Source organism: Fukomys damarensis, unplaced genomic scaffold (genome assembly GCF_012274545.1).
Source record: "Fukomys damarensis isolate Sample0158 unplaced genomic scaffold, DMR_v1.0_HiC HiC_scaffold_17, whole genome shotgun sequence".
Lineage (NCBI taxonomy): Eukaryota > Metazoa > Chordata > Mammalia > Rodentia > Bathyergidae > Fukomys > Fukomys damarensis.
In genome coordinates this window covers 18,543,509-18,569,601 of record NW_022900929.1, presented here as the reverse complement: position 1 = coordinate 18,569,601, position 26,093 = coordinate 18,543,509, and the positions used below count along the sequence as shown (strand labels likewise).

Below are 26,093 nucleotides of genomic sequence, written 5' to 3'. Positions count from 1 at the left end.
CGCCCGGCTCCCGCAGCCACCGGGGCGCCCCTGGCCGCAACATGGGGGCTCTCGTGCTAGCTGGGGGGACCCCAACCCCCTCCGGGTCCCGCCCTTGGACCTTCTAGGGGTCTCCGGCTCGGCCGAGTTGCAGGCTGAAGCCCGGGGTCCTGGACAAACTTTTCGCGCCCCCTGTGTTTTGGGGGATCGGAGGGTTAGAATGAGGTTTGAGTGGCACGATGGAAGCTTGACCCCTTTCCCCAGCCAGGGGATCGGTCAGTACGTCTGCTGAACCTGCGGTGTAGACAGACAGCGCGACCCTGTACCCTTGCCCGGGGGCGCTGTGAATCCGGATCCGGGCTGGGCGGGGGCTCCCCGACGCGAGCGGTTTCTGGGCGCCGCCGCCCGGCACCTGTGGCTGCCGTCACCTGTAGCTCCCGTCGCTGTCGCGATCCATGCCCGCCCCGGTGGGGGGTGGTTCCACCTACACCCCCGCACCCGGGTCCACCTTCAGGGCAGCCCAGGATGCGGTTCCCAGGGGCTTCCTGGGCTGACTGCGACCTGGGTCTATTTTTCCACCTGTGTCTGCGAGGCCCTTGGGGTGTGGCTTCTGGGCGGGGTTTGGGGGAAGCAGGAGGATGCACCACGCACCAGTGGGCAGCCACCGCCTGTTTCTCAGCAGCGCTCCCCTTCTGGCCTCTGCCCCGAGGAGCGGGGCACAGACGAAATGAAAACTGCTCTTGGGGGAAGAAGAGTCAGGGCTCAATGCCAGATTTCTAGATTTTTGTTTTCGATGCCAGGGATTGAACCCAGGGACTTTGCACTGACCCCCCCCCCGCCCTCCCACACTTTTAATTTTAAGGCAGGCAGCATGTTAAGTCACTAAGTTGCTCAGGCTGGGCCTGAACTTGTGATCCTCCTGCCTCAGCCTCATAGAGTGCTGGAATTGTAGGCACGTGCCACCACACCTCTGTGCCACATTGAGTCCCTGGCTGAACACTCTGCTGGCAGGCCCCACCCACTGATCTTGGGGACCCCCCTCAGTGGGTGCTCCCAAGCACCCTTCCCCTGTGGGCCACTTACAGCTAGAGCCTAGCCCTGCCCACGTGGGACCTGTTCGTGTCCAGGGCTTTCGGCCGTGTCTAGTGCTCTGCCCCCCAGTATTCCTGTCCGTGTCTGGGTGTCTGGTGTCCTGGGCCACTTGGTCTCCCCTTCTTGTACTGGCCCCCAGCAGCCTGCAGACCTGTGTTACTCGTGGCTGAGTGCCGGCTGAGCCCCAGGAGTGTCTCTGAACTTTCTCCCAGCCCGTGTGGTTGCCCCCAACTTTCCTGTGCAGTGCTGAGTGTGACAGCTGGTGCCATGCTGGTGCGGTTGGTGCTGTCTGCCCATGTTGGGGCACCTGCTGGGTTGGACCAGGGTGCGTGTGGGAACCAAGTGGCTTGGGAACACATCTGATGGCAGCCTCTAGCTTTTCAGCCGGCATCTCCTCTGCTGAAGGGGAAACTGAGGCACGAGGGAACAGTGGCTTGCTTGGTAGTTGGAGTGCTGATAAAGGAGCGCTGCCTATTCCTGAAGATAGTCAGACAGGCCTGGCTGGCACTGGGGGGAACCCGAGAACTCAGCTTCTGAGCAGCTTGAAGCCTGATCTCTGCCTCCCACCTCCACATGCCGGCCCCCGTGTCCCTGAGACCTGGAGGCCTGGCTTGGCTGTGAATCAGTGAGGCTGCCTTTGAGCTCATACCAGGCTTATCCCAAGCATTCGGAATCCCCAGAAGCTGTGCCCGCCACCACCCGGCACTGCCCATGGAAGGCTCCAAGCATCCTGGAGGGGCGGCTGATGGGAACCCACTCTGGTGGGGAGGAACAGTCGATCTCCAGCCACTGCCAATCCTAGAGTTCCTTTATCTTCTGGGCCTGGGGCTCCCATCCAAAAAATGGAAAAAGGAGAACCTAGAACCTAGCTTCTCAGGGCAAGAGGCGTGGTCCCTGATCTCTGGACTGCGATGCCATATTTGGGGGAGACTGTGAACCCCAAGAGCCAGAATTTTGAGCCCAGACACCCCTGAGAATGAAGGTCCAGACGAAGTTAGAGCTCAGGAGGGCAGCAGCTGTTCACTGTGCCCAGCTTGCCCACCCTCCCCTCCCCTCCCCCTCCTCTCCCTCGTCCTCCTCCTCCTCCTCTTCCTCCTCCTCCCTCTCCCCCACCCAGCACCACCACATTTGGAAGGAAGGAAGGCGAAGGGAGCTTATTTATAAAAGTCACACTTAGGGAAGGAGCTGGCGCACATCCTCAGCTCTGCTGGCCCGGCCCAGCCCTCCAGCCTGCTCAGCCCCCACCTCGGCGGCTCTCCCTGGGCTCTCCCTGCCAGGTAGATAGCAGTGAGGGGGCCCTCGGGGCCTGAACACTGAGACCCTCAGAGCTGAGAAGATCACTGGGCTGCAGAGGGATTTGGGGGTAGGGTTTCCCTGGCAGCTATACCCAGGCATGCAGTGGCCTCCTCCCCCAATGCAGAGCCGCCCTGATTTTCTGTCTGGGGACTTCCTGGAGCTGACCCACCCCACCCCTGGGCCCAAAACGCTGCTCTCTATACACTGGACTCTGTAGGATGCCTGGGACCTGCCACGGGAGACAGAGGAGGAACAGGAAGGAGTTGGCTCACCAGCTGTGGTGGTGCACATCTGTAACCCCAGCACCTTGGGAGGCTGAGGCAGAAGGATCTCAAATTCAACCTAGGGACTTAGTGAGACACTGTCTCTAAAGAAAAAAATTTAAAAAGCAGCTCTGAATGCTAAGTCCCCAAGTTCAGTTCCCAGTACTGCACACGCGCGCGCGCGTGTGCACACACACACACACACACACACACACACACACACACGAAAGGAAGGACTTAGGGTGGCCTGGAAGAGGGGTGATCCAGAGAAGGGGCTGGCTTGAGGGAAGGCAGAGTATGGAATGCTCCAAGAAAAGAGAAGGGGTGCTGACATCTGGCCTCTCGGGTCCCCCAAGGACTAGAGCAGGCCCTGTCTCATGACAGGGCTCCCCTTTGCCCCCAGACCGGCACTTCACACGTCTCCTCTTGAATCTATAAAGTGCTTCCAGTATTAGCTCTATGCAGAGGAGGTAAAGACGGGGTCTCCCTCCTTCCTTCCTGGGCCCTCCCAGCGGTTCCCAGACTTCTGACAGATTCTGCACATTTCCGTCTGGGGTGCAGATGGCATGGCCTCTCTGGACTGTCTGTCCAGCCTCCTGTCGCATCAGCAGGGAGGTATGGAGAGGGCCAGGGGTTCATCCTAGGTCGCACGGAGCTCAGGGCCCGGGCGTGGGAGGCCTGGAGAGGGTTCAGGGCCCAGCCGCTTTTCTGGAGACCCAGCTCGGCCTCCTGCACTCCCTGACTCCGCTCAGGGCCTCTTGGCTCTAGCGATATTGACTTTGATTAGTCATTAAAAAGAGGAAGGGAAAAAAATAGCCCTCTGGGCAGACAACAGCACAGGGCTCAGCAGTGATGAATCAACACGCCGGCTGGCCTGACGCCATTGCCAGGGACCAGCCTCGGTGCCTCCTGGAGGAATCAGTCGCTGGCTTCCAGGAAAGTGTCCTGGAGTCCTGGGCCTCTGCCAGGAAGACCACCAGGACTGCCTGGCCATGGCCAGGGGGAGCTCAGGGCTTTCTGCTTCCAGTGGCCCTGCTGGGCCTCCTCTTCCTGCAGGTCCTTTTGGTGGGGTCTCTCCCAGCCCTCCTATTCCTGGATTGTGCAGGTGGTGAGGCTGGAGCTGGAACAGCCAGCCAGAAAGGGAGGAGACCAGACCAGTGGCTGGGGTGGGGGGAGCAGAGGGTGCTCTTGAAAACCAGCTTCATCAGCCCCACCCCCATAAATTCCTCATCAGTATTTCTAGGGTAGAATTTTGGATGCTTTTTTTTTTAAATCCCCCCAAGCACTGGTGATACAAGCCTGTAATGCCAGCACTGTGGAAGGCTGAGGCAGGAGGGTCTCAAATTCAAGTGCTGTATGGGTAATTTAGGGACTTGGCCAGAACCTGCCTCAAAATAACAATTTAGGAAGGGCTGGGGATGTAGTTCAGTGCAAAGATCCTAGGTTCAATCCCCAGTATCAAATAAATAAATATTGGGTTCAAATCTTAGAAGCCCTATAAGGGCTTCTGGTGTTGGACCAAGGTCGAGAAGCACAGAATAAGTAGCAAAACCCACCAGGACAAATTGGATGGTGGTAGGACGTGAGGAAGGGAGACTTGTAGGCCCAGGGGCACAGGGAATCCTGAGCTGGGCACTCACTGAGCCTGGCATTGGCCAGGTGGCTGGCGAGGTACCATTGTGATCCTGGCCACATCTGTCCAGAGGACACTTGAGCTCCTGATGCCACCTCCCAAGTCCTCAGCTCTGGCCCAGCCCCTTCCTGGGGCTTTGCAGCTGTGCAGATTCTTAGAGAGCTGGGGTCCTGACAGCTAGACCAAGACAGCAGGAAGGCGGAGTGCCAGGCCAGCCGTGTTACCTAGTTCCCATGAGGTTGAGACTATGGCTGGGCTGGCAGCCGGAAGGGGCGGGGCTCTGCTGTCCTGCATCCTTATCATTTCATTCAGTGTCCAGTGGAAATGCATAAAAGGCCTGCGTTCATCTGCAGGGTGTCCCAGGAGAGGTGCCACAGGGCTCAGGCCAGATGTGGATACAGTTGCAGGGAACAACAGTCAAGAGCCGTCTGAATTTCTCAAACTGAATCAAGGATCAGAACAAATGGAGAAATTAAACAGGAGAAAAAGTCCTTCATTTGAGCCCAAATCCAGCTGTACTGACTTGGTGTGGGGGATGGCTTGGGGGCTTTTCCTTGGCACGAAGCACACGATCACCGATGTGATCCCTGGCCAAATGAATGAAGACAGACCATCTAGAAAGAGGGAGGGTGAGAGTCTATTTTTGGTCTCTGCTCAGATCCCAGTCCGCAGCAGGGTCAGTTTGTGTGCTGTACTGCAGAAGACCGAGGCAGAATGGAGCAGAGTTAGGTCCCTAGGAAGAACCTGAAGGGGCAAGGAATGGTCCCTGAGATCACAGGGAGGGGCGGCAGTGGTTTCTTTATGGTTTGCAGCCCAGCCACAGGGAAGGGAAGTAATATCAAACTGTCGGGGCTGTGGTAGCTGGGCAGGGAGGTGGTTCTGGGGCTCTGGGGGGCAGGGGCTGAAACGTAGGGGTAGGGTGAGGCATCCCAGGGGAAGGAGCCGGGGACTCAGTGAGGTGCCCTCAAGTATCTGCCCGAGGTCTTGCTGGGAGCCCTGGGAGGATGGGGAACAGGGATCCTGCACCCTGCAGCGTGCCTCAGTTTCCCTCAGGAGTGCTCTGACTCAACTCCTGGGCCCAGCGAGGAGTCCAAAAATGTGAAGTCGGTTCCCAGATGCTCTGTGGCTGGGGGGGGGGGCGGGTGAGGAGGGGCGGCCACCTGGCAGCAGCCACAGACAGGGTGGGGAGCGGGCGCGGGGGTTTATTTTAGCTGCCGGGGGAGGAGGTGTGAGCTCCTGAAGGGAGGAGGCCCCTCTGAGCCACCCCCAGAAAGGCTCAGCTACCCCTCCCCCGGCAGTGGGTCCCTGCTTTGGCCGGGCTGTGCCCACCTTCCCAGCCCTCCTTCCCTGCCCCCATTTCACAGAAGAGCTGTCCTTAGCCAGGCCCTGGTCTGATGGTCCCTTGATCTCTGTCTGCCTCCATCCCGGTGAGAGCCTGGCAGTGTCCCTCCTGTGGGCGTGATGTGTGACCTAGCCTGGGACCCCAGTCTGGGATGCATGGCCCTCGCGCTGGGCCCTGCTTGTCTCTGTGCTCGCTGTGCAGAGGGACCTGTGCCCTGTGGTAGAGTGGGTGGCCCTGGCTGACCTGAGGTGCGGAGCGGTCAGTAATGACCGACCAGACCCCCAGAAGCCAGCGGTATGATGACCCCCCATCCATGATGGGGGTGGCTTTGGGCATCTGCCCCCAGGGTAGGGCCGTACAGCCAGGCAGCGACATGACCTCCTGCCTGCCAGACTGCGGTGGGGCCGGAGGGAGGAGCAGCAGGGACCCATGACCAGACCGTCACGGGGAGAGGGACTGCGGGAGCCGCCCTGCAGACAGTGGGGCTGTGGGATGGCCTGTGTCTGAGCCTGCACAGGGTTCGCGGGTGTCCAGGCCTGGGTCAGCAAGGCTGGGCCTGGAGGGAAAGGGTGCTCACGGCTCACTGGTTCAGGCAGGGCCTAGGGACCCAGGAGCTGGACCAATGTCTAGGCCACCCAGGCACATACCAACTGGTGGGCTGGTTTCAGGCTCAGGGTTCTCTTGACTCCCATAGCAGGAGGTCCCCGGCTGCCAGGTGAGGACAGGACACCGGGACAGGGAGGGAGTCTCTGGCCTGCAGCTGGAGACCTCTGTCCCCACACTGGGAGTTCAGGGGTCCTCCAGGTCTCCTGGAGGCTGGGAGTTGAGGGCATAGCTGGGTCTGTCCTCGAGTTCCTCGGGAAGGGGAAGCCAGTATGAATCGACGGGGTCCAAGGCCCACTCATGTATATACAACCCTGTGCAGGCCAAGGACAGCGACGATGACGATGATGTCACTGTCACCGTGGACCGAGACCGTTTCATGGATGAGTTCTTCGAGCAGGTGGGAGCCAGAGCAGTGCATCTGTCCCTCGCGACAGCCTGGACCTCAGACGATCGCCTGAACCCCTGAGCTGGGCCCGGGCTGACACCACGGGGGGACCCACGTGCAGGGGCACAGGTGGAAAAGTCCAGAGCAGGGAAAGTTGGGGAGCGCCCCACTCCCTCCCGTCTCAGCCCCTGCCCCACCGGCTTCACTTCCAAGGCCTGGCCGTCCTCTGTCCTCCCCGGTTTTTGTCCCTGACCCTAGCCCTGGTCCCCAGGTGGAGGAGATCCGAGGCTTCATTGACAAGATCGCAGAGAACGTGGAGGAGGTGAAGCGCAAGCACAGCGCCATCCTGGCCTCCCCCAACCCAGATGAGAGTGAGTGTGGGTGGCTGGGGGCAGTTCTGGGGGCACCTCAGCAGACACAGCCGTCCTGGGGGTCAACGCCCACTGTCACCAGCTGGACCGGTCTCACACAGAGACTTGGAGGTGGGAGGGATCCCCTCCTAGGGCCTGGATGGGTCCTGTGGCCACCCCACCCTCTGCGGGATGCTGGCTTTTTCCTGAGGCCACTGTGGCACTGCCCTGCGATTCGGGGAGGAAGGGACAGGGAGGAGCAGCCTCTGATCAATAGGAGGCCGCCCGCCCCTCCGCCGGCCCTGGGAGCAGATGGCAGTGCTAAGACGACAACTCTGTGGGAGGGGAGCTGGCCGAGCGGGCCGCTTCCGGCAAGCACACAGCCCTGGCACTGGGCCACTTGGTACCCTGGAGCCGGCCATTTTTGGGGCTCCAGGAAGTCCCCTCTCTACCTCTGCACTGGAAGCTACATGGGTCTGGGTTCCACGGTGTCCCCTGACCGACGGATCCCCTCACCCGGCCCTCACATTCCTGGTGAGCTATTGATTGCTCCGCCAGCATATGCCAGGCTGCCCCATGCCTGGCACGCAAGTCTTCCCTGGAGGGAGCTCAGTGCCGGCCCGGGGAGGCTGTGACCGCTCCCTGCAGTGGGAACCCAGGCATGCTACTTGGAGCAGGCTGGGGTGCTCGCCCACAACTGATATCCCTCTCTCACCAAAGGTGCCATCATTCAGAGGGCAAGGGGCATGAGGGAGCATGGGAAGGGCCCCGCCTGCCTGTGCCCAGGTGTCCAACGGGGCAAGGCCTGGCCACCCAGATGCCCGGTGCACGGCCTTCTGTCCAGGGCCCGGTGCCCCCAAGCACATTCGGTCCTTGGGAGACCAGGATCAACTTCCCAGCCCAGAGCGGGTGAACTGCAGCCTGGGCCCCACTCATCGTGCCCAGGGCCTGGCCCCAGCCTGGGAGGCTGGGAGCTGTCCCCGAGGGCCGCCAGTGCAATCACCGTGCATCACCCCCACCCCAAAGACGCACCTGGGGAGACAGACAGTGTGTGACGTGTGCTGTGTGCCCGTGGGTGTGTGGGTCACTGCGTGTCCCTGCGTGGGCTGCTCCTGCAGAGGGTCAGGAGGATTGACCGTGGGGGAACAGAGCACTCTGAGCAGCTGGGGAGTGGGCGCCTCTGCTGCCTGTGGGGCGTGGGCGAGGCCCTCCCACCATGTACTCTTCCCCTGCTGTGTCCTGTGCCGTGCGAAAGGTCCCCGTGACCAGGCTGAGACCCACTCACTCGGGACAGGGTCCCCCTCAGGAACTGGGCAGAGCCAGGCCAGGGCAGGGGCATAAGCGGCGGGGGGCTGTCCTGGCCCAGGCTGCTCTGCCTCCTCTGGGGGCTGCCATCCGGCTGGGCTATTTTGGGTCTGAGCAAAGGAGGCTGAGACGTCAGAGCAGCTGGTAACCAAGTTTCCCTTTGTTCGTACGAAGGGAGTGCCCTCCTCCACTCTGTGGTACCCCCCGCCTCATGTTCCTCCTGAGGTGCCCCCTTCTAGGGCCTGGGAGATGCCTCTGCTCACAGCCTTCCCCAGGGCCCCTGAGGACACACCCAGCCCAGGAGGGTACAGTTGGAAAGGTGCCAGCAAGGAGCCCAGTCCCACTTCCCCGAGGGGGCTGCCGAGGGTCAGGGGTTGTGCCCTAGAGGGACAAAGCCAATGCCTCTGGAAGACGGGTGAGCTGGGCACACTCATGGCCTCTCAAGGAAGGGAGATGATTCTCGTTCACCCACCCTCACCCACCTGCCACCTCCAGGGCCAACTGTGTCCCATGGGGCCCACCTCTCATACCTCTCACCTGGGCCTGGGCATCTGTCCCCGGCCACTTGGTGGAGCTCAGCACCTGGGGGCAGTTTTGTGAGGAGATCAGGGCCTGCCCCGCCTGGGCTTTGCGGCTGTAACCCTAGGGAGGCAGCTGGCATGAGGAGGCCTCTGCCACCCTGGTACCTGCCAGCCCACTGGCCAGCCGCTTATCCCCACCCCAGCCATCAGGTAAGGCCAGGTGAGCCTGCACCCACCTCTGACTCAGGCAAGTACCAAGAACACATTCCCCAGTGCCAACTCCAGCCCTGCCAGCTGCTCCACAATTATTCCTTCCTTAAATTTAGACCCATCTGTTATCTCCAGGGGGTGGGAGCTGGTGAAGGAGGCAAGAGGCACCTTGGAGGGCAATGAGGGGGTGCCGCTGCAGCTGGGCGGCCCTGGCCCAGAATGGGAGCAGGCCGAGCCTGAGCCAGGGGAGGGGCAGACCCAGGACCCCACGGGGCCTGAACATTGGGCAATGCGAAGCCAGGGTATCTACACCCCATCCCTTCTGCCTCCTCAGAGACCAAGGAGGAGCTGGAAGAACTCATGTCAGACATAAAGAAGACGGCTAACAAAGTTCGTTCCAAGTTAAAGAGTGAGTCCATCCCTGTCCTGTCCGAGATGGTCGGGTGGTAGCCTAGTCTTACTGCCTTGAGTAGCCCATGGGTGTCATTGACCCCGTGGGTCCCTTTTTGAGGGTGACATCTTTTGGACCAGGCTCTGGGCTCAGCCAGGGACACAGACACCTGAGGCTTTGTCAAAGTTCACTCCCCTCAGGCCACTGTCCCTCGCTCCAGCTAAAGAAGGTTAAGGAAAGCTAGGCAAGTGGTGCCTACCGGTAATCCCAGCTACTTGGGAGGCTGAAACAGGAGGATCACAAGATTGAGGCCAGCCTGGATTATATTTTGAGACACTATCTCAAAAAACCAAAAGTGTGTGGGGAGCAGCAGCCACCAGCCCCTTGCAGCCTGTCCAATGCTATGCGAATGCAGATACATACATCCCATGGCTGCCTAATCTGGGATCACGTGCCCTGCAGGGATGGCGCAGGTGGCATGGGCCTTGTGCTCCAACCCCAGCTGGAGGGCTTGTGAGCTGCCCTGCGTCATGCCTGGCAGTCCATCCTATTGTGTGTCCCCTGTGACCCCCCCCATGCAGGTCACTCAGAGTCCTGAGGGGGTCTGGAGCAGGCCCGCGGGTGGGGAGGCACGGTGCATGGGGAGGTGGGGAGGTCGTGGCTCAGAAGCCCTCCCGCCGCAGGCATCGAGCAGAGCATCGAGCAGGAGGAAGGCCTGAACCGCTCCTCTGCAGACCTGCGGATCCGAAAGACCCAGGTGCGGAGGGCCCCAGGGTTGGGAGCCGCCCGCCCGTCTCCAGGTCCTATGGTGCCGTCTGACACCCGCATCCCTTTCTCGGGTCCCCAGCACTCCACGCTGTCCCGGAAGTTTGTAGAGGTCATGTCGGAGTACAACGCGACGCAGTCCGACTACCGGGAGCGCTGCAAGGGCCGCATCCAGAGGCAGCTGGAGATCAGTGAGCTGGGGGGGGGCCTGCGCTCGGTGGGCGGGACTTTGCGATCGGGGGCGGGGCTAATGACGGGAGCGGTAGCGAGGACCGGGCTGCTGCTGAGCTCGCTGGACAGGGCTCTGCTCAGCGTTGACTATCTCCAGCTGGCAGGACCACAACTAGCGAAGAATTGGAGGACATGCTGGAAAGCGGAAACCCTGCCATCTTTGCTTCCGGGGTGAGCATGCACCCACCCCTCCCACCCGCTCCGGCTAAAACCCAGTTTGTGTGTCAAGTGCTGGGTCTGGGCAGTATTTGAACACAGCCACACTGCGAGGCAGGTATGGGAGGGGCTGAGTCACATGGAGAGGACGTATTAGGGGTAAAGGTGGACCTGTGCCATGCCCCAGTCTGGCATGGTGGCACCCGTGACAGACTGCAACTTCAAGCCCTGCCTGGGCAACTGAGACTTAGACCTTGTCTCAGTAAGGGGCGGAGGGGCTGTAGATGGAGCTCTTTGTGAAGGCCCTGGGTTCAATCCTCAATATAGGGGGAAAAAGTCCCAGGTGCCCCCTGGTGGATCCACTTCCTTGCTGTCCCTGATCATTTGCCAGTGGCCAGGGGATTCTCCTGTCACCCTCAGGACCTCTGTCCCTTCCTGGGGGACATTGGGCCAATGATCCATAAGAGCTCTGTGCCACCAGCAGGGGGCACACAAGTGCAGGAGGCAGGCTTGGGAGTGTGGGTTCCATCCCAGTGGGGAAAAGACGGATTTCATGCAGGAGGGGAGTGGTAGGTGGTGTGAGGCCTGGGCCCTTGGGGCAGTCGCTGTGGGATTTCAGATCTGCTAAGGCCATCACATACTGAGCCCTGACTGGAGGGGCCTCATCAGCCTCGGATTACAGGTAGCAAGGTTGGGTGGCAGCTAGTAAGACAGGAACACTGCGGTTGGAGAGGGAACCCCTTGGCCTTCTGCCCTTCTCATCCGTCCCCCACTCCCCAGCCCTGTCAGGCCTTGGGGTCCCAGCTCCTCCTGCTCCCCGCCCCTAGATCATCATGGACTCCAGCATCTCAAAGCAGGCTCTGAGTGAGATCGAGACCAGACATAGTGAGATCATCAAGCTGGAGAATAGCATCCGTGAGCTCCACGACATGTTCATGGACATGGCCATGCTGGTTGAGAGCCAGGTGGGTGCCTGGGTCACCATGTCCCCTCCCCAACCTGCAGCGGCAGCTGGGGCTGCGCTAACCCTGCCATTTCTGCCCAACACGCTGCACTGCCACGAGGGACTAGGTGCTCAGGTAACCAAGCATCTGCTGTGGGAAGCACTCCGGGCCCCTGCAGGACCCTCTCTGCATGGCTCTGCTTGGCTCCCAGAACCCAGGCCCTGCATGGCCCCACCTACCCGCCCCCTGTCCTGTCATAGTCACCAGCATTTAATCAGGTGCCTTCGGGACTGGCTGCTTATCTAGGCTAGACTATGTGGCAGCAACCAGGACAGCTAGGGGCTGCTTTGGGAGCAAACAGCTTTGGTGAAAGGACAGCATCTGTGAAGAGCAAATGAATGTTCTGTGTGCCAGGTGCTCAGGAGATGTTAGGTGGCAGTGTGACCGGTGGGTGCTTGGACTTGCAAGTCATCTGGAAGGCTTATTGTAAGTTTCCAGAGGCTGCTAGGGCAGGCAGAGGTCCCCGGATGTACATGTTTCATGAGGGTGATGCCAGTGCTACTGGTCTGAGGGCCTCACTCTGAGTGACATGGTGACACAGCAACTGGGCTGGTGCTTTGTGTGAAGTCAGGGGAAGCCTGTTCAGCAGGAGGCATTTGCACAGCTACCAGAAGAGGTGAAAGGGAGCCAGCAGGGAAGATGTCCCAGGGTGACAGCTGGACTTTTGTGAGCGGAGAAAGGTCTTTGTGGGGGAGACAGGGAGAGCTCAGAGCTGAGGCCCAGGTGGAGGCCAAACAGGTGAGGCCTGGTGGTGGGGAGGCCTTTTTTGGGGTAGGAGGATTGGGGATTGAAGCCAGGGCCTTTGCACTGAGTGACATCCCAGGCCTGTTTTTTTTGGTGGGGGAGTACTTGGGATTGAACTCAGGACCTTGCCCTTGTGAGGCAGGCAGCTAAATCCCCAGCCTGTTTATTTCTCTTAAGTGGTGAAACAGTGTGTATTTCAAATTAGCCAGCTGGACTCAGTTGAGTTGATCCCAGTTTTGTTGGCAATGTCTAAAGTAGCATAACCAGGAGGAGCTTGCCAGACAGGCACCCTCTTCTCCCTGTCGGGGCTCTCTGACCTCCACACAACAGATGGCGAGAACTTCTTCACCACCCGTTTGGCCTGGCGCTTGTTGCCTTGATGCCCGCCATGAACACAAGCGTGTCGTCGTCATCTGTCATCTTTGTGGCCAGCTCCGTGGCCAGGGGAGCTTGGTACTCCTAGGGGTGCTGTCCCGAGGGGAGGGGATCAGGGCTGCCTCCAGAGCCACAGTGCGTGGGCCTCTGGAATGTGGTGACATGTGGATCATGTTGTGGCTGTGGATGCCTCTTAGGGCTTTGCTTTCTCTTGGGCTTTGGGAAGGGCAGTAGTTTTCTTCCCATGCTGTCCTGGTGGAAAGGTTCTGGAGACTCTTCTTGATTTTTGTTTGTTTGTTTGTTTTGTTTTGTTTTGTACTCAGGACCTTACACTTTCCAGGCAGGTGGCACCACTGAGCTAAATCCCTGGCCCTGTATTTTGGTTTTTGAGACAAAGTCTCACTATATAGTGCAGGCTGGACTTAAACTCGCTAAATTGCCTAGGTTGGGCTCAAAGTCAAGATCCTCCCACCTCAGCCTCCTAAGTACTGAGATTACAGGTATGCGTCACTACGCTCAGCTTGACTGAGGAGCTTTAAACATGGGAGTGACATAGAAGCTGCTACTGTGTCCTGGTGAGATGCAGACCATGGTGACAGGGACACTGAAGGCATTCAAACTGGAGAGGGAGATCAGCTGTTGCTGAGGGCCTGGGGGCAATGTCAAGGTCTGATTGGCCCTGGGGAAGACTATGGGACCAGATCACAGTGCCCGAGAGCTCTGGGGCTGCCAAGGGATCTTAAGAGCTACAGCCAGGGTGGGCTCCGTCCCCAGCCCACCTGTCCTGCCTCCCTCCTTGCCCGGCACCAGGCGCAGAGCTGAGCATTGTCTGCATGGTCCACCCTTGGCTGCGATGCATGGCCAGCTCCACCCCCAGGATGGCTGTTCTGCAGGGAGGGGTGGGGGCTGCCCCTGAGTCCCATGCCCTCCACGCCCTGGCCAGGGCCTGCCCTAGGCACAGCTTGGCAGCGGCCGCCCAGCCACCTCACCTCCTACCTCTCTCTCTGCCTTCAGGGTGCTTCCCTGAGGCCCCGCCCTGAGCCCCCGCCCTATCCTGAGGAGGGAGCCCTCTGGAGCTCGGGTGCCCCCGGCCCCGCAGGGGGAGATGATTGACAGGATCGAGTACAACGTGGAGCACGCGGTGGACTATGTGGAGCGGGCTGTGTCTGACACCAAGAAGGCCGTCAAGTACCAGAGCAAGGCACGCCGGGTCAGTTGCCGGTCAGCCCAAGCCACACCCCAGCACCCACTAGAGCACCCAGTCTGTCACCCAGTCCACCCCTTCTGCCTGCCCCCCGGTCTGGAAGCTCTGACCAGAGCCTTCACTGCCAGGCTGTCACCTGCCTACCTCGAGGCCCCAGTGCTGGCCCTTGGCCCTCAGTGCCACCCTTCTTCTGAGAGCTGCCCACTGAGGCCTCTCTTCCTGCCCTCTTGCAGAAGAAAATCATGATCATCATCTGCTGTGTGATCCTGGGCATTGTCATCGCTTCTACCATCGGAGGCATCTTTGGATAGAGCCCGGCCTGCCACTCCTGTCCAATGGCCACCCTGTGGAGGCCCCTGGCTGCGCTGCCCTCCCCACCCCTTCTGGCTCGGACACCCTCACTCTCACCTGCCCTGCTCCTCTCCCAGGGGCCCCATTCCCAGCCTGCCCGAGCCGTGTCGTGTGCATGATCTGTGACAGTGTGTGTCTGTACAGAGGTGGAAGGGAGCAGGGCTGGGGCTCCACCCTTCCCTGGGGTCCAGGCTCCTGCCGGACCCAGCTGTGTCCCCACTTGCCCTGTCTATCCACCCTGTCCCCTGGCCACTCCAGCTGCTTCCCCAGTGCCGAGCCCCAAAGGGTGGGGAATAGCTGGCCACATGGTGCTGCTTTTCAGGTTGGGGACAGGTGGCCCTGGGGGACAACCCAGCACTCAGCCTCTATTTGCTGACCACTGCCAGGAGGCTCCCTACCCTACCCTACCCACGCAAAGCCAGTGGGTCCTGCCTCAGTCTCCCTCCCCGCATCTGAAGCCCCAGGAAGTCCGCTCCGGGCTGCTGCCTGTGCTTGGAGCTGGAGGCGGAGTAGCTGCTGTCCCCAACAGGCCTGTCAGGTTCGAAAGCCAGTGTTGCATGTTCGGGACAGTGGTCCCCTCTCTGGGAAGTCATGTGTCACTCAGGCCTGCAGTCTCATCCCGCCCTACTGCCCCCAGCAATGTGCCACGTGGTGTCAGGTGTCTCCGATGCAGTATTCAGCAGCCAGCCTTCCCAGGGCACCCTCGGACAGGCCCCGCCCAAGCCCCCTCGCGAACAGGCAGGAGGTGCATGCAGGTGCATGCGGCAGGGGGTGGGGCCATGTCCAAGCCCCTCCCCCACTTGGCTTCGCTCCTGCCCAGTGACTGACCACTGTCCTTGCTGCCTTCCCCCTCCACCCCTCACCAAAGGTCTTGGTACAACCAGCTGCCCATTTTGTGAACTTTTTATGTAGAATAAACATTTGTATATGTCTGACCGCGCTGTTGGGGCCCTAGCATCGGGGGGTCATGCATGGGCACTGTGGGAAGGGGCTCGGAGAGGGACCCCAGCTCTACCATTCAGTAGACAACACCCAGCTTGGCCATGAAGATAGTTCCCAGACTGCACCCTCACCCCGTGAGGTGGCCTGTGCTTTGACAAAGGGCCCAGGCTGCAGTTTGATGCCCAGGGAGACCCCACTCCGAGTTAGACCCTTGGCCCTGGGAACCCACTGAAGGTCTCTGCTGTGCCAGTGCCAAAGTCTGTCCCTCAGTACCAGGCCCAGACCATGTCTCCCCAAGACCTCTCAGCAGCCTGGGGCACAGTCCAGAGCAGGACCTGCCCTTCTGAGCACTCCCAGCTGGACAGGAGACGGCCTCCCACCCTAGGGCAGCGGCCCAGGCCAGTGACTGTCAGGAACACAGCATACCCTGACCCCCACTGTGCCACAGAGCATGGTTACACATAAGCCCCAGACCAAGGGAGCCACCGAGCTCGTCCAGGTTAAAAAGGGCGCCTCTATTTCAGTCCTTTAAACCCGCTTCCTGCCTGCACGTCATAGGGACCACAAGGACCACGGGGCTGGGAGATGCCACAGCCACACAAGTTCCACAGGAAGTGGTTTATTGTTTTGGTTTTAGAATAAAATAAACTCTTGGAAACTTTAGGAAAAATATTCTTAGATTACATTGTCAGTCCGTCCCGAAAACGTGGCAGAGGTGGGCACTGGGCTCAGAAGCGGGGCCTGCGCTTGCGGCCGGTGTACTGGGTATCAGGCCGGACTGCCCTGTGTGAGGACAGGACGGGAAGGTCTTGAAGAACACAGGCCCGGACCCTCCACAGCCACCGGGCCCCTAGGCCTGTCCCCCGCTACTCACTTGCCCTGCCGCCTGCGGCGCTCCTTCTTCTCTAGCACCCACTCTCGGCTTTTCTTCACCATGCCCTGCCGCGCCATCCTGTACCGAGCCCTGTGTCAAGACAAGGCCGCGTTGACAGGATGGCTGCCCAGGTGGTGACCCTTCAATCCCCACACCAGGAGTGGTGAGCTTCCTTCCAAGACAGACGCACCACCTTCCCTTCCATGACAGTCCCTCTCCGGTCACCCCCTTCCTGTAATGTGCACTGGGGCCCAGGGAGCCTGTGTAGACAGGGATGTGCAGCCCCCTGCTTGCGACATGTCTGTGTGCATGCGTCCTATCTGTGGTGGCATCTATTGTGGGGCAAATGAGGCCAGGAGCAGGGGCCAAGGAGGCAGAGGCCCCAGTGAGGCCTGGTCCAGCTCAGGGCCTGGCGTGCTTACTACAGCCCGAGTTCTCAGCCACCACACATGTCCGAGGCAGGAAAACACAGCTGCCCACTCGCGGCAGCTCTGACGATGCTCCTCCAGGGCTGATCTCGGCCTCCAGCCCTGGCTGAGGAGCAGTGGGATCCCCACAGCCCAGGGGGCAGGAGGCCAGGAGGAGAGGAAGCAGGGCTCCCACAAACCACATCACCACCTGGCCAGCACTGCTCCCCACAGAGCTCACAGGGGTGTGGGCCCCGGAGTCCTCTGCCCAAGCTCCTGCAGCCTCATCCTTCACAGACTGTAACTTCACGGAGGCCTGAGGGCTGCTCTGGGTGACCAGGATGAGCTGGGAGAAGCTGGTGTCTCCAGGAAGGGGCTGGGACCAGGGAGGACCAAAAGGGAAGAGAAACTGGCATCACTCTTGCTGGGCACATATGCAGTGACCCGTAAACAAAAATGCATGGTTTGGAGCAGTGAGAGGTGGGCACCAAAGGGAAGGGGAACACAACTGCAGATACTGGACAGAAGTGACAAGCTCTGATCTACATTTTAAGGAAAAACAGAAGGAAAGGAGTCTCGCTGCTGTGTGGAAAAATACACTGAAAAGAGGCAAAGACTGCAACAGGGAGCCTTACAGACAGCTATGCAGGGTTAGGGTAAGGTTGGGGACAAGACAAAGGTCAGACTAGGGACACACAGGACAAGCAGGACCTGCTGACGGGGCAGCTGGCTGTGAGGAGGATGTCAGGCAGGATGCAGAGGCAACCTAGAAAGTGAGAGCCAAGAGCTTAACTTGGTTTGGGATATCTGGGGCAAAGCCAGGTATGGACCTGAGGTGGCAGCAGGGAGATCAGGGTGGGGTTGGGATGAAAGGTATGACATTTGGGTGCTGGCCATCTGGGTGCACACCCATGGCCCCAGCACATGGGAGGCTGAGGCAAGAGGATCCCAAGTTTAACCTAGTGACTTCATGAGACTCTACTTCAACATAAAAAACAAAGCTAGATGTGGTGGCACAAGCCTGCAATCCAAGCACTTGGGCTGAGGCAGGAGGGTCACCGAGTCCAAGGCCAGCCGAGGCAATTTAGTGAGTTCAAGGCCAATCTGCGTAGCAAGACAATGTCTCAAAAAAACCCAAAATAAATAAATAAAATAAAATTTAAAAAGGCCCACGGATATAGCTTAGCTAAAGGCCCTAGGTTTGCCAGGCGTGGTGGCACACGCCTGTAATCCCAGCACTCGCGAGGCTGAGGCAGGAGGATCGCTGCGAGTTCGAGACCAGCCTGGGCTACATAGTGAGTTCCAGGTCAGTCTCAACTACATAGTGAGACCCTGTCTCAAAAAACCAAAAAAAAAAAAAGGCCCCAGGTTCAATCCCCACTACTACAAAAAAGAAAAAAAAGGTATTAGGGACTTGTCTTTCAGTCGGTATTTGAAGGAGTACAGAAGAGCATGGCAGGAGAAGAAGAGGCAGCAGTTCACAGAGAAGTGGCAGCCAGGGAGGTAGAGAGGGCCAGGAGCGGGGTGGAGGCCAGGAGAAGAAGTGTCAGAAGGCACATCTGCCATCTTGGACCACCTGAGATGGCAGGTAAGATCGGCCCAGCAGAGAAGGGAAGGACAACAAGAAGGGAGCAGACTCGGCAAGATGGAAGCTGTGGTGGGCTTGACGAGAACAGTCTGCAAGACCAAACTGAGTGAGCAGCAAGGAGGAAGCAAGAGGCAGTAGGCACAAGGACGCTGCTGCCCGGAAAGCCTGTCACAGTCTCTAGATGCTGCTCTGGGCTTCGGTGAGAATCTGTGGGACTCGAGGGAGGGAAGCACAGAGGGATGGGTCCAGGACACAGGTGGAGGAGAGACAGCCTGCCAAGCCCGGTATGAGGGAGGGGCAGGTGTAGGCTCACAGATAGCACCAAGCATGCCGTGCCACCATGTTCCCTCCGCGGTGGCTCCACCTGAGGCCCAGGGAAGCAGAGAGACACGCAAGCTGACCTGGCAGCACAAAAAAAACAGTTTTACCTGTCCTTGGTGAACCTGGACTCTGTGGCCTCCTCTCCGTCCTCAGCTTCGCTCAGCCCCTGCAGGAACCACAATGGTATGATCTCCCTGGCGCTCTTACTCCATCTGCCCAGGGCAGACGCTGTGCACCAGGCTGCAGCTCCTCCAGCAGGCGCCAGGCCCAGGCCCCTGAGGAGCCAATGCCTCCTTCTGGACCTGCAGGACAGGCTCTGCCTCCAGACCTGGATGACTACAGCATGCGGGCTCTGAGCTCCTGGCTCAGCTGCCCTGAACACCACCATCCTCCTGGAACTTTCCTAGGCCTGCAACCCAGGGTCCCTTACCTTGGGCAGAAAGGCCGAAGGCCCAGAGAACAGGCAGAGGTAGAACCTGGAATGACAGAATGCAGGGTGAGGCCCAGTTCATGAAGTCTTGCCCCCACCCGCCTCAGCCCAGGGCCACCCCTCAGCCCTGCCCTCACTTCTTGGCTTTGGTACTGTTCGGGTAATCCACCACTACGCCACCTGTGAAGCCAGCCCGCGTGGCCTGGGTCGTGATGAGCTCCAACTGTGGACAGATGGGTGGGTGTCAGGCTGGAGGTGCAGAACCTTCAACCTCACTCTCCTCCCCTCTGTAACCCTGCCTGGTGACAGAAAGTCTTTTAGTTCTAAAAAGTCACACAAGATTAAAAAACAAAAAGCCAAATAGCAGAGTGTGGGCGACCCAGTCATGTACACATCCCTTAGAGGGATTACAGAACAAAGCAGTTCCTCAGCCTCACTTTCTAGCCCAGAGACCCGGCCCCCACTCAAACCTCAGGAAATGCACGGCCACCACCTGGGAGCCAGGTGGCGATGTTATTGGTCAGGGACAGCGCATCACCTGTCAGGGTCTATGCTTCCTAATCCCAACTCATCTTTCCTAACTCCTACTGCTGGTGTCCCTGACATCCCCCCCATTTATGTATCTGGGCACAGAAACGAGTAAATCCTATCATGTTATCTGTGACACCGTCATACCTGTCAGACATCCTCCCAAGTCCCAGATACAAGCCCTTGGCACAGGAGGTCACCAAATGTGCTACCATGGGTCCCGGGCCCTCTAGGGTGCTCATCTCTCTCTTCCACCCATCAGCATGAGACACAGCCACCGGCTCTGGGCCCCCCACTCCCTGCCCCCCACCCCAGCAGCCAAGGACTCACCTGCTCAGAGTTCTCTGGGTACAGCTGCAGGACAGCCCGGGCCCCACGGACCTGCAAGCAACTCAAACGTCAACATCTCACGGATCCCATGTGGGAAAGACTAGGACACTCTTCCTGCTTTTGCTCATTAAATCTCCACAGAGCTCCCACTACACGAGGCACTGCTCTTAGGGGGCGGACATCGTCAGCCTCCCTGAACTAACTGCTGGCACTCAGTTTTGGTGGAGGAGGCAACTAGGCACCAGAAAGAAAGACAAACTGGGAAGAGGTGGTGCCCATTGGCAGAGACTGCTGGGTTCCCTTGTGGCTCCAGGAGGCCACTCCGAGACCACAGAGCACAGCCCTCTGTGGTTACCTGAACACATGAAGGAAGAGGATTCTGGCAGAGAAGGGGATATCACTGTCTTCTGGGCCTGATTAAGATGTCAGCCCATGGAGCTCGGCCTTCAGTTCAGGCTCAGGGCCAGGAAAGAAATCACCAAAAGGCGGTCCTGCTACCCGATGTGGCCCTGTCTGAGTGGACTTGCCATCATGGGATCCCTCAACTTCCTCACTCAACTGCAGGGCAAGGGAGGGACAGGCAGCCAGCCCCAATGGAAAGCAGATCTCATACTCACAAGAACAGAATACAGAGAAGAAAAAAAGCAGTAAAGGCGCTTGGCAGGGATGTCGGACTTCTTGTTAGCATTACAGAGCCACTGCACAGCAGAAATGCTGAAAAGGAAGACCTGACATCAGGAGGGGTCCAATCCCTTCCCCTTTACACCTCCCACCTCTTTGGGACTCTGCCATCATCCACTGCATGGAGGTGGTGGGGTTGTATCCAAAACTCCCTCCTTGGAAAGTGCTGGTCCTTCCCTGCCACCTCAGAAGACCAGACCTATCAGGCTGCGTAGGGAGGCAGCATTCACCTTCTTCCTCCAGCAAGCATGGGACCTCCGTGTGTCAAGGCCGTCTCTGCCCGCCCGCCTTTCTTCCCTCTCCCAGCCCCAGGACACATGCTTGCCTGCCACTCACTTGCTGCCTCCTAGGTGGGTCCTTCTACCATATCTGTGAAGGGGCTGTGCTGGCCCCATATCCATCCTCCCTTCCAATCCTGCCTCAGTGCCAAGAGCACAGAGCCACAGAAGCCCACACTGCAGGCTCACCTGGCTGCCTCTCCTGGCTTCTGCTTCCCCGCACTGCCTCAGCACCCACCGCCCTCCTGAAAGCTTCAGCAGCAAGGCGTGGTGGTGCACACCTGTAATCCGAGCACTCAGGAGGCTGATGCAGGAGGACTGCCATGAATCTGAGGCCAGCCTGGGCTACACAGTGAGTTCAAGGCCAGCCTGGACTACAAAGAGAGACCCTGTCTTAAACAAACTCCTTAGCACTTTCCCTGCTCTTTGTACTTCTGCCAGCAACAACCTTTCCAACACAGAGATCAGATCCTGCCACACCCTAGCTCCTCTCTTTCTAATGGAAAAAGCCCCAATTTTTTACAACCCACCAAAAAGCCTTCTGGAACCAATCCTGTACCACCTCATCTCCCATGAAATCTTACCCACATCCCTGTGAATTTCCAAATGCCTTTCTGTGCCTCTGTTCATACTGTCCTCTCACTGAGCAGCTTATCCCTGAGCACAGATGCCCCAGCCCCTCATTCTCAGGGCAATCCTGTGGCGCCCACTGCCCTTCACGGCTCTAGAGCGGCCCATGACTCCTAGCACATAGCCAGCCCCCACCAGGCCTGGTTCAGCAGCCAGGCCTAAGTCTTAGAGGACCTCATATACCATATGTAATCTTTTATTTTTTCTTTTCTTTTAAAGGGGTGGGATCAAACCCAGGGCCTAGGCATGTGTTCTACTACCAAGCCACATTTCTAACCCCCATGGACAATTTTGTTTGTTTTTTTCTTTTTTCTTTTTTTGGTACTGGGGAGCAAACTCAGGGCCTCACACTTTCCATGCATGCACTTTGCCGCTGAGCTATATCCCCAGCCCATGACTATTGACTCTTAGAATTTATATTGTTAGCCCTTGGTTCTGTTTTGTTTTGCAGCTTTGGAAACCTTGTCTAATCATTACCAAAACACAATAGCTACCTTTGAAATGCATCCCCACCTCAATCCTCTTCCCACACATAAGAAAATCTTCAAATCTAAATAACTTACTCCCCAGGACAGGGATTTGGCTCAGTGGTTCTGCCCCCTGACTCCCAAGCACAAGGGCCCCAGTTCCATCCCCTGTACCCAAACAATAAATAATTACTCCTCACCTCGATCCTCTCTCAACCCAAGGAGAGCTCTCTGACAGACCATTTTAACTTTCTCTTCTACTCCTGATCTCCACCCTCAGCAACAGAACACTACCCCAAATGCCAGAAAGAACTCATCCAGAACAAGAAAACTTCAGAGTCCTAAGAGTAATTTTAGTCTTCTAAGACTGGTTATCAAAATATAGTGCACATATTCAAAATGTGACCCCATCATATCACAGTGATAAATGTGCACCCATGTTTATAGCAGCACAGTTTGTAATAGCTAAAACCTGGAAACAGCCCATTTACCCATCAGTTGCAGACTGGATAAAGATGTGGTTTTTCTATAAAAGGGAATACTACTCAGCCATAAAGAATGAGAAATTAGAGTCATTCATAGGAAAATGGATGCATATTGAGGATATACTCTTAAGTGAATAAATAAGTCACACGTGTAAATACAGAATAGTTTCTCTGGTGTGAAAAACTATAATTGTAAATAAGATTCTAATGGTATAATTGACAATGTGAAATAGGAAGAAAAGGGCTAAAGGTGTAGGGGAAGTGGGAAGGGTAGGGGAAAGGAAATAAGGGAAAAGAAAAAATATGAGAAAATGGAAAAATGGAAATAAAGTTTGTGTAAATAGGGAAGGGAGGAGGGGGTGAAGAGAGGACAGGGGTATTGGGAAAAAATGAGAACCAAGACCTGTCATGTAAAGGTACAAGATCCCAATGATGAATGTAACTGTACTGTATACCTAAAATGTACCAATAAACTCAATGAGGAAAAACAAAACAAACAAACAAACAAACAAAAACCCAGAATGTGACCCCAACAACCAAGTAAGGCTCTGAAGCAAAGAGATCAGAAGTCCCAGCCACTCTCCACTAGGGCTGTTTGAAAAGCTGAAAACCAAATGGCTGCTGGGACCCACAAGATAGTGGTAGCTATCCCCCTAAGAGGGCCACAGCAGGGGCCCCACAAGACTGTGGTTGGGCCTACAAAATTTGACCTTACCCAACACCACCCCTGGCAGAATCTACACCAGAGGTGCCTGAACCTGACAATGTAAGTTGATTGCAGAAGTAGACAGTTTAGGAATACAAAGGGAGAAAAGGTGGGGGGGTCCTCTAAATTTATAAATTTGAAAATCCCAATGCTGGGTGACTTTGCTTGATGGCTAGGCTTGGAAAGCACTGGTCTACAAGATTAAGAGCTGGAAAGAAGATTCTCACCTGATACAACCATCAAAGGAACCGGGTCGGAAAGGAACACCCTGGCCCATGTCCCCCAGAAGAAGGTCTCCGTCTATCTCTCGATCCAAGGCGGCATCTACAATGGAGAAAGGACACGAAGCAAGCAGACAATAAATATGGCAGCTCATACTCATGAGGATAACCAACACTGCTGACAAGCCAGGACACACTCACCCAGCATGGCAGGACTGATGTCTATGCCCACCCAATAGTGCCCCTCTTCTGTAAGGTAATCTCCACTCAGCCCAGTTCCACAGCTGGAAGACATAATCGGAGACTTAAATAGTTGAGCAGCAAACTTACCACCAGCACTAAGATGACATGAACCATACCCCAGGAGCTCACCCAATATCCAACAGGTAAGAGGGCTGTCCCTCAGGCAGACAAAGGAGCTCCAATGCTCGCTCAGTCATTTTGGTCTGGACATCAATCATTCGTGAGCTGGAAAGACAGAAATGCAAGCAAGCGGTGATGGAGGCTGGCTAATACCTCTCTCAGACCAAAAAACCAAGAGAGGGTAAAAGGACAATCAAGCTGGACATAATCTTTCCTGACCCTTTAATGCTTACTGAGATCAACAAACTCAACTACAACTATTTAAATGGGATCCCAAAATTCCACCTAATATAGCAACTCGTTATTTTACTGTAACAGAAATTATAAGTAAAGCAGCTGTAAAACTGATGTGGAGAGACTGAACCCACTCAGATAAGGACCAACCAGTGACAATCTGCAACTCTATCAGGCTTTGAGGCTTTACTACTTAGGAAGGTATTCTCTGAAATGGTTCTCCACCACAGTTACTCTTGTATATAAGGACCACCAATGCCTGGCAAAACTTGTACCAGGCTGAGGACACAGCTCAATGATAGTGTGCCTAGACTATATCCATCCCGGGCACAAAAACCTTCAACAGTGCTACCTGTGAGAAATATAACGCAAGCCTTACAACTTTCAGGTACCCAAAGTTAAAAAAGAAGTAGCTACACTGTAATTAAGCTTTCTTGACCTCGTATACTAAAATGTATACTTAATCCAATATACCTGATTTATTACTTCAAAATGCAATCAAAGCCAAAAATCAGTCAGGTGTGGTGGCACACTGTACTCATTATGCTGAGAGGCTGAGGCAGGAGGACCAAAGGTCCAAGCCCAGCCTGGGCAATTTAGCAACTTAGTAAGACCCTGTCTCAAAATTTAAAAAGGGCTGGGTATGTAGCTCAGTGCACGGACAGTTTAATACCTAGTAGCGTGCAAATAAAATATTATCAGACATTTTGCAGTTCTCCATACAAAGTCCTCCAGATTAGCTGCATTTCAATATATGTATATCTGGCCTTCCCAAGATCAAGAGAATCACGCGTAACAGTTTTTAAAATGCCTAACACTGAGATTCTGAAGCTAGAAGTCTATATTTTATTCATGAAGACAACTCTGCTAGAAAGTTTTGACTCTGTCTTGGACACCAATTTAAACAGAAAAGAGACAATGTATTCCACAGAATTTTCTTCTAAGTAGTATATCAAGAAAAGACCAAGTTTAGAAGATCGTGCTCTAGCCTTTAGCTGTCAAAAGGCTTTGTAGTTACACAAATAACTACCTCTATAAAATTCAAAATATACCATGTCAACAGTTGTAAAATTTTAGTGACATAATGTAAATGGAAACAAAGTGACCCTTTACTTGCATCCTCCGCCTACTGCCTATTCTACCATATATTCACAACAAGATGTCAGTTGAGCATGGTGGCACAGATCTGTAATACCAGTACTCTGGGAGGCTGAGGCAGTAGGATCGCAAATTCGAGCCTAACCTGGGGAATTTAGCAAGGCCCTGTTTCAAAATAAATAGCAAAAAAATTGAGAAAGGGGCTAGGACATAACTCAGGGAGAAAGGCGTGGGTTCAATCCCCAGCACTATAAAAAAAAAACTTTTTTTGTCACATTATTCTGAAAACGTCCGAGATAAGGCAGGCATGGTCACACCCACTCTGACGCTGAGGTCACCGAAGCCCCCTGAGTTCAATAGCTTCAAAGTGACTTTACCAATAACACAAACAGCACCAGCCCAGATCTCTCCTCACCCCACCCCACAGCTCTACGAGCTTTCCAAGCAGCCCTCACAGTCGAGGCAGCTCCGCTGCCCCGGCCCAGACACCGCGCGGTATCGAGTCTCCCCTCACTTGCGAACGTATTTCCGGGCTTCATTCTGGTCGTAAAACTGAGGAGAAAAGAAAGAAATAGCAATGTAGAGAGAAGGAGCCGGACGCAATGGCCACAGGAGAAAGGGATGCCCGCAGGTCCCCGTGTCACCAATTCCGGAGGGCCGCCGTGTTCGGGTCTCCGACCGCGGCACGCCATCCTCAAGCCTTAGCAATCTGTGAGCCAGGCGTCCCCGGAGCCCGGCTTTGACGTCATCAGAGCTGCGACCTTCTCGTAATACGCATGCCCCTATGCCCACCGCCTTCCTTTTATCTGATTGGCCACACGGCTGAGCTCGGTACACGACCCACGACTCCCACTGGCCAGTTTGTTTTGCACCGCCCACCCCCATTTAAAATGGCAGCTGCGCACAGTCTGAGGTATCCGCGGCTTTTTCTCTGGAAGCTGGGTCGACTCGTGAGGTGGCCACAAAGTTCAGCGGTGGGTCTGGTCTTAACAGCGAGGGCTTATTCCCGGGGTAATGGCTCATACTCGCGCACGGCACTCTATGACCTGCTCGGCGTCCCCTCCACAGCCACCCAGGCGCAAATAAAGGCGGCTTACTACCGGCAGTGCTTCCTTTACCACCCGGACCGCAACTCTGGGAGCGCCGAGGCTGCCGAGCGCTTCACGCGCGTCTCCCAGGCGTACCTAGTGCTAGGCAGTGCCACCCTCCGTCGCAAGTATGACCGCGGACTTCTCAGCGACGAGGACCTGCGAGGCACCGGTTTCCGACCCTCTACGAAGCCCGCAGGCGCCCCGGATCCGCCGCGC

The 26,093-nt window shown here is 56.7% G+C and overlaps 3 protein-coding genes and 1 non-coding gene across 5 annotated transcripts in view; 2 read left to right on the top strand and 2 right to left on the bottom strand.

Moving 5' to 3' along the window:
- The first annotated feature begins 6,510 nt into the window (after positions 1–6,510).
- On the top strand, positions 6,511–15,123 carry Stx1a (syntaxin 1A). Its single transcript, XM_010619010.2, has 9 exons — positions 6,511–6,608; positions 6,868–6,967; positions 9,317–9,391; positions 10,057–10,130; positions 10,221–10,329; positions 10,467–10,540; positions 11,353–11,490; positions 13,748–13,858; positions 14,086–15,123. The coding sequence occupies exons 1-9, from the start codon at positions 6,588–6,590 to the stop codon at positions 14,161–14,163; spliced, it is 780 nt and encodes a 259-aa protein (XP_010617312.1). The 5' UTR covers positions 6,511–6,587; the 3' UTR covers positions 14,164–15,123.
- A 617-nt stretch (positions 15,124–15,740) lies between these two features.
- On the bottom strand, positions 15,741–25,544 carry Bud23 (BUD23 rRNA methyltransferase and ribosome maturation factor). 2 transcript variants are annotated; one of them, XM_010619011.3, is made up of 12 exons: positions 25,431–25,544; positions 25,301–25,338; positions 23,464–23,559; positions 23,293–23,375; positions 23,098–23,194; positions 20,241–20,337; positions 19,624–19,674; positions 18,903–18,988; positions 18,766–18,811; positions 18,443–18,501; positions 16,020–16,109; positions 15,741–15,928 (listed from the first exon to the last, which is right to left on the bottom strand). In XM_010619011.3, the coding sequence occupies exons 1-12, from the start codon at positions 25,476–25,478 to the stop codon at positions 15,874–15,876; spliced, it is 846 nt and encodes a 281-aa protein (XP_010617313.1). In that variant the 5' UTR covers positions 25,479–25,544; the 3' UTR covers positions 15,741–15,873. The 2 variants fall into 2 exon arrangements, with proteins under 2 accessions (XP_010617313.1, XP_010617314.1); XM_010619012.3 differs by lacking the exons at positions 25,301–25,338; positions 25,431–25,544 and adding an exon at positions 25,242–25,297.
- LOC117286640 lies at positions 16,467–16,596 on the bottom strand. Its single transcript, XR_004517800.1, has one exon.
- Positions 25,545–25,640: 96 nt separating the features above from the next.
- The window catches only part of Dnajc30 (DnaJ heat shock protein family (Hsp40) member C30), a 2,049-nt gene continuing 1,596 nt past the window's right edge, over positions 25,641–26,093 (top strand). Inside the window, exon 1 of the mRNA XM_010619009.3 lies at positions 25,641–26,093. This exon is cut by the window's right edge and continues 1,596 nt beyond it. Within this exon, the coding sequence (XP_010617311.1) occupies positions 25,677–26,093 (417 nt within the window). The 5' untranslated portion in view covers positions 25,641–25,676.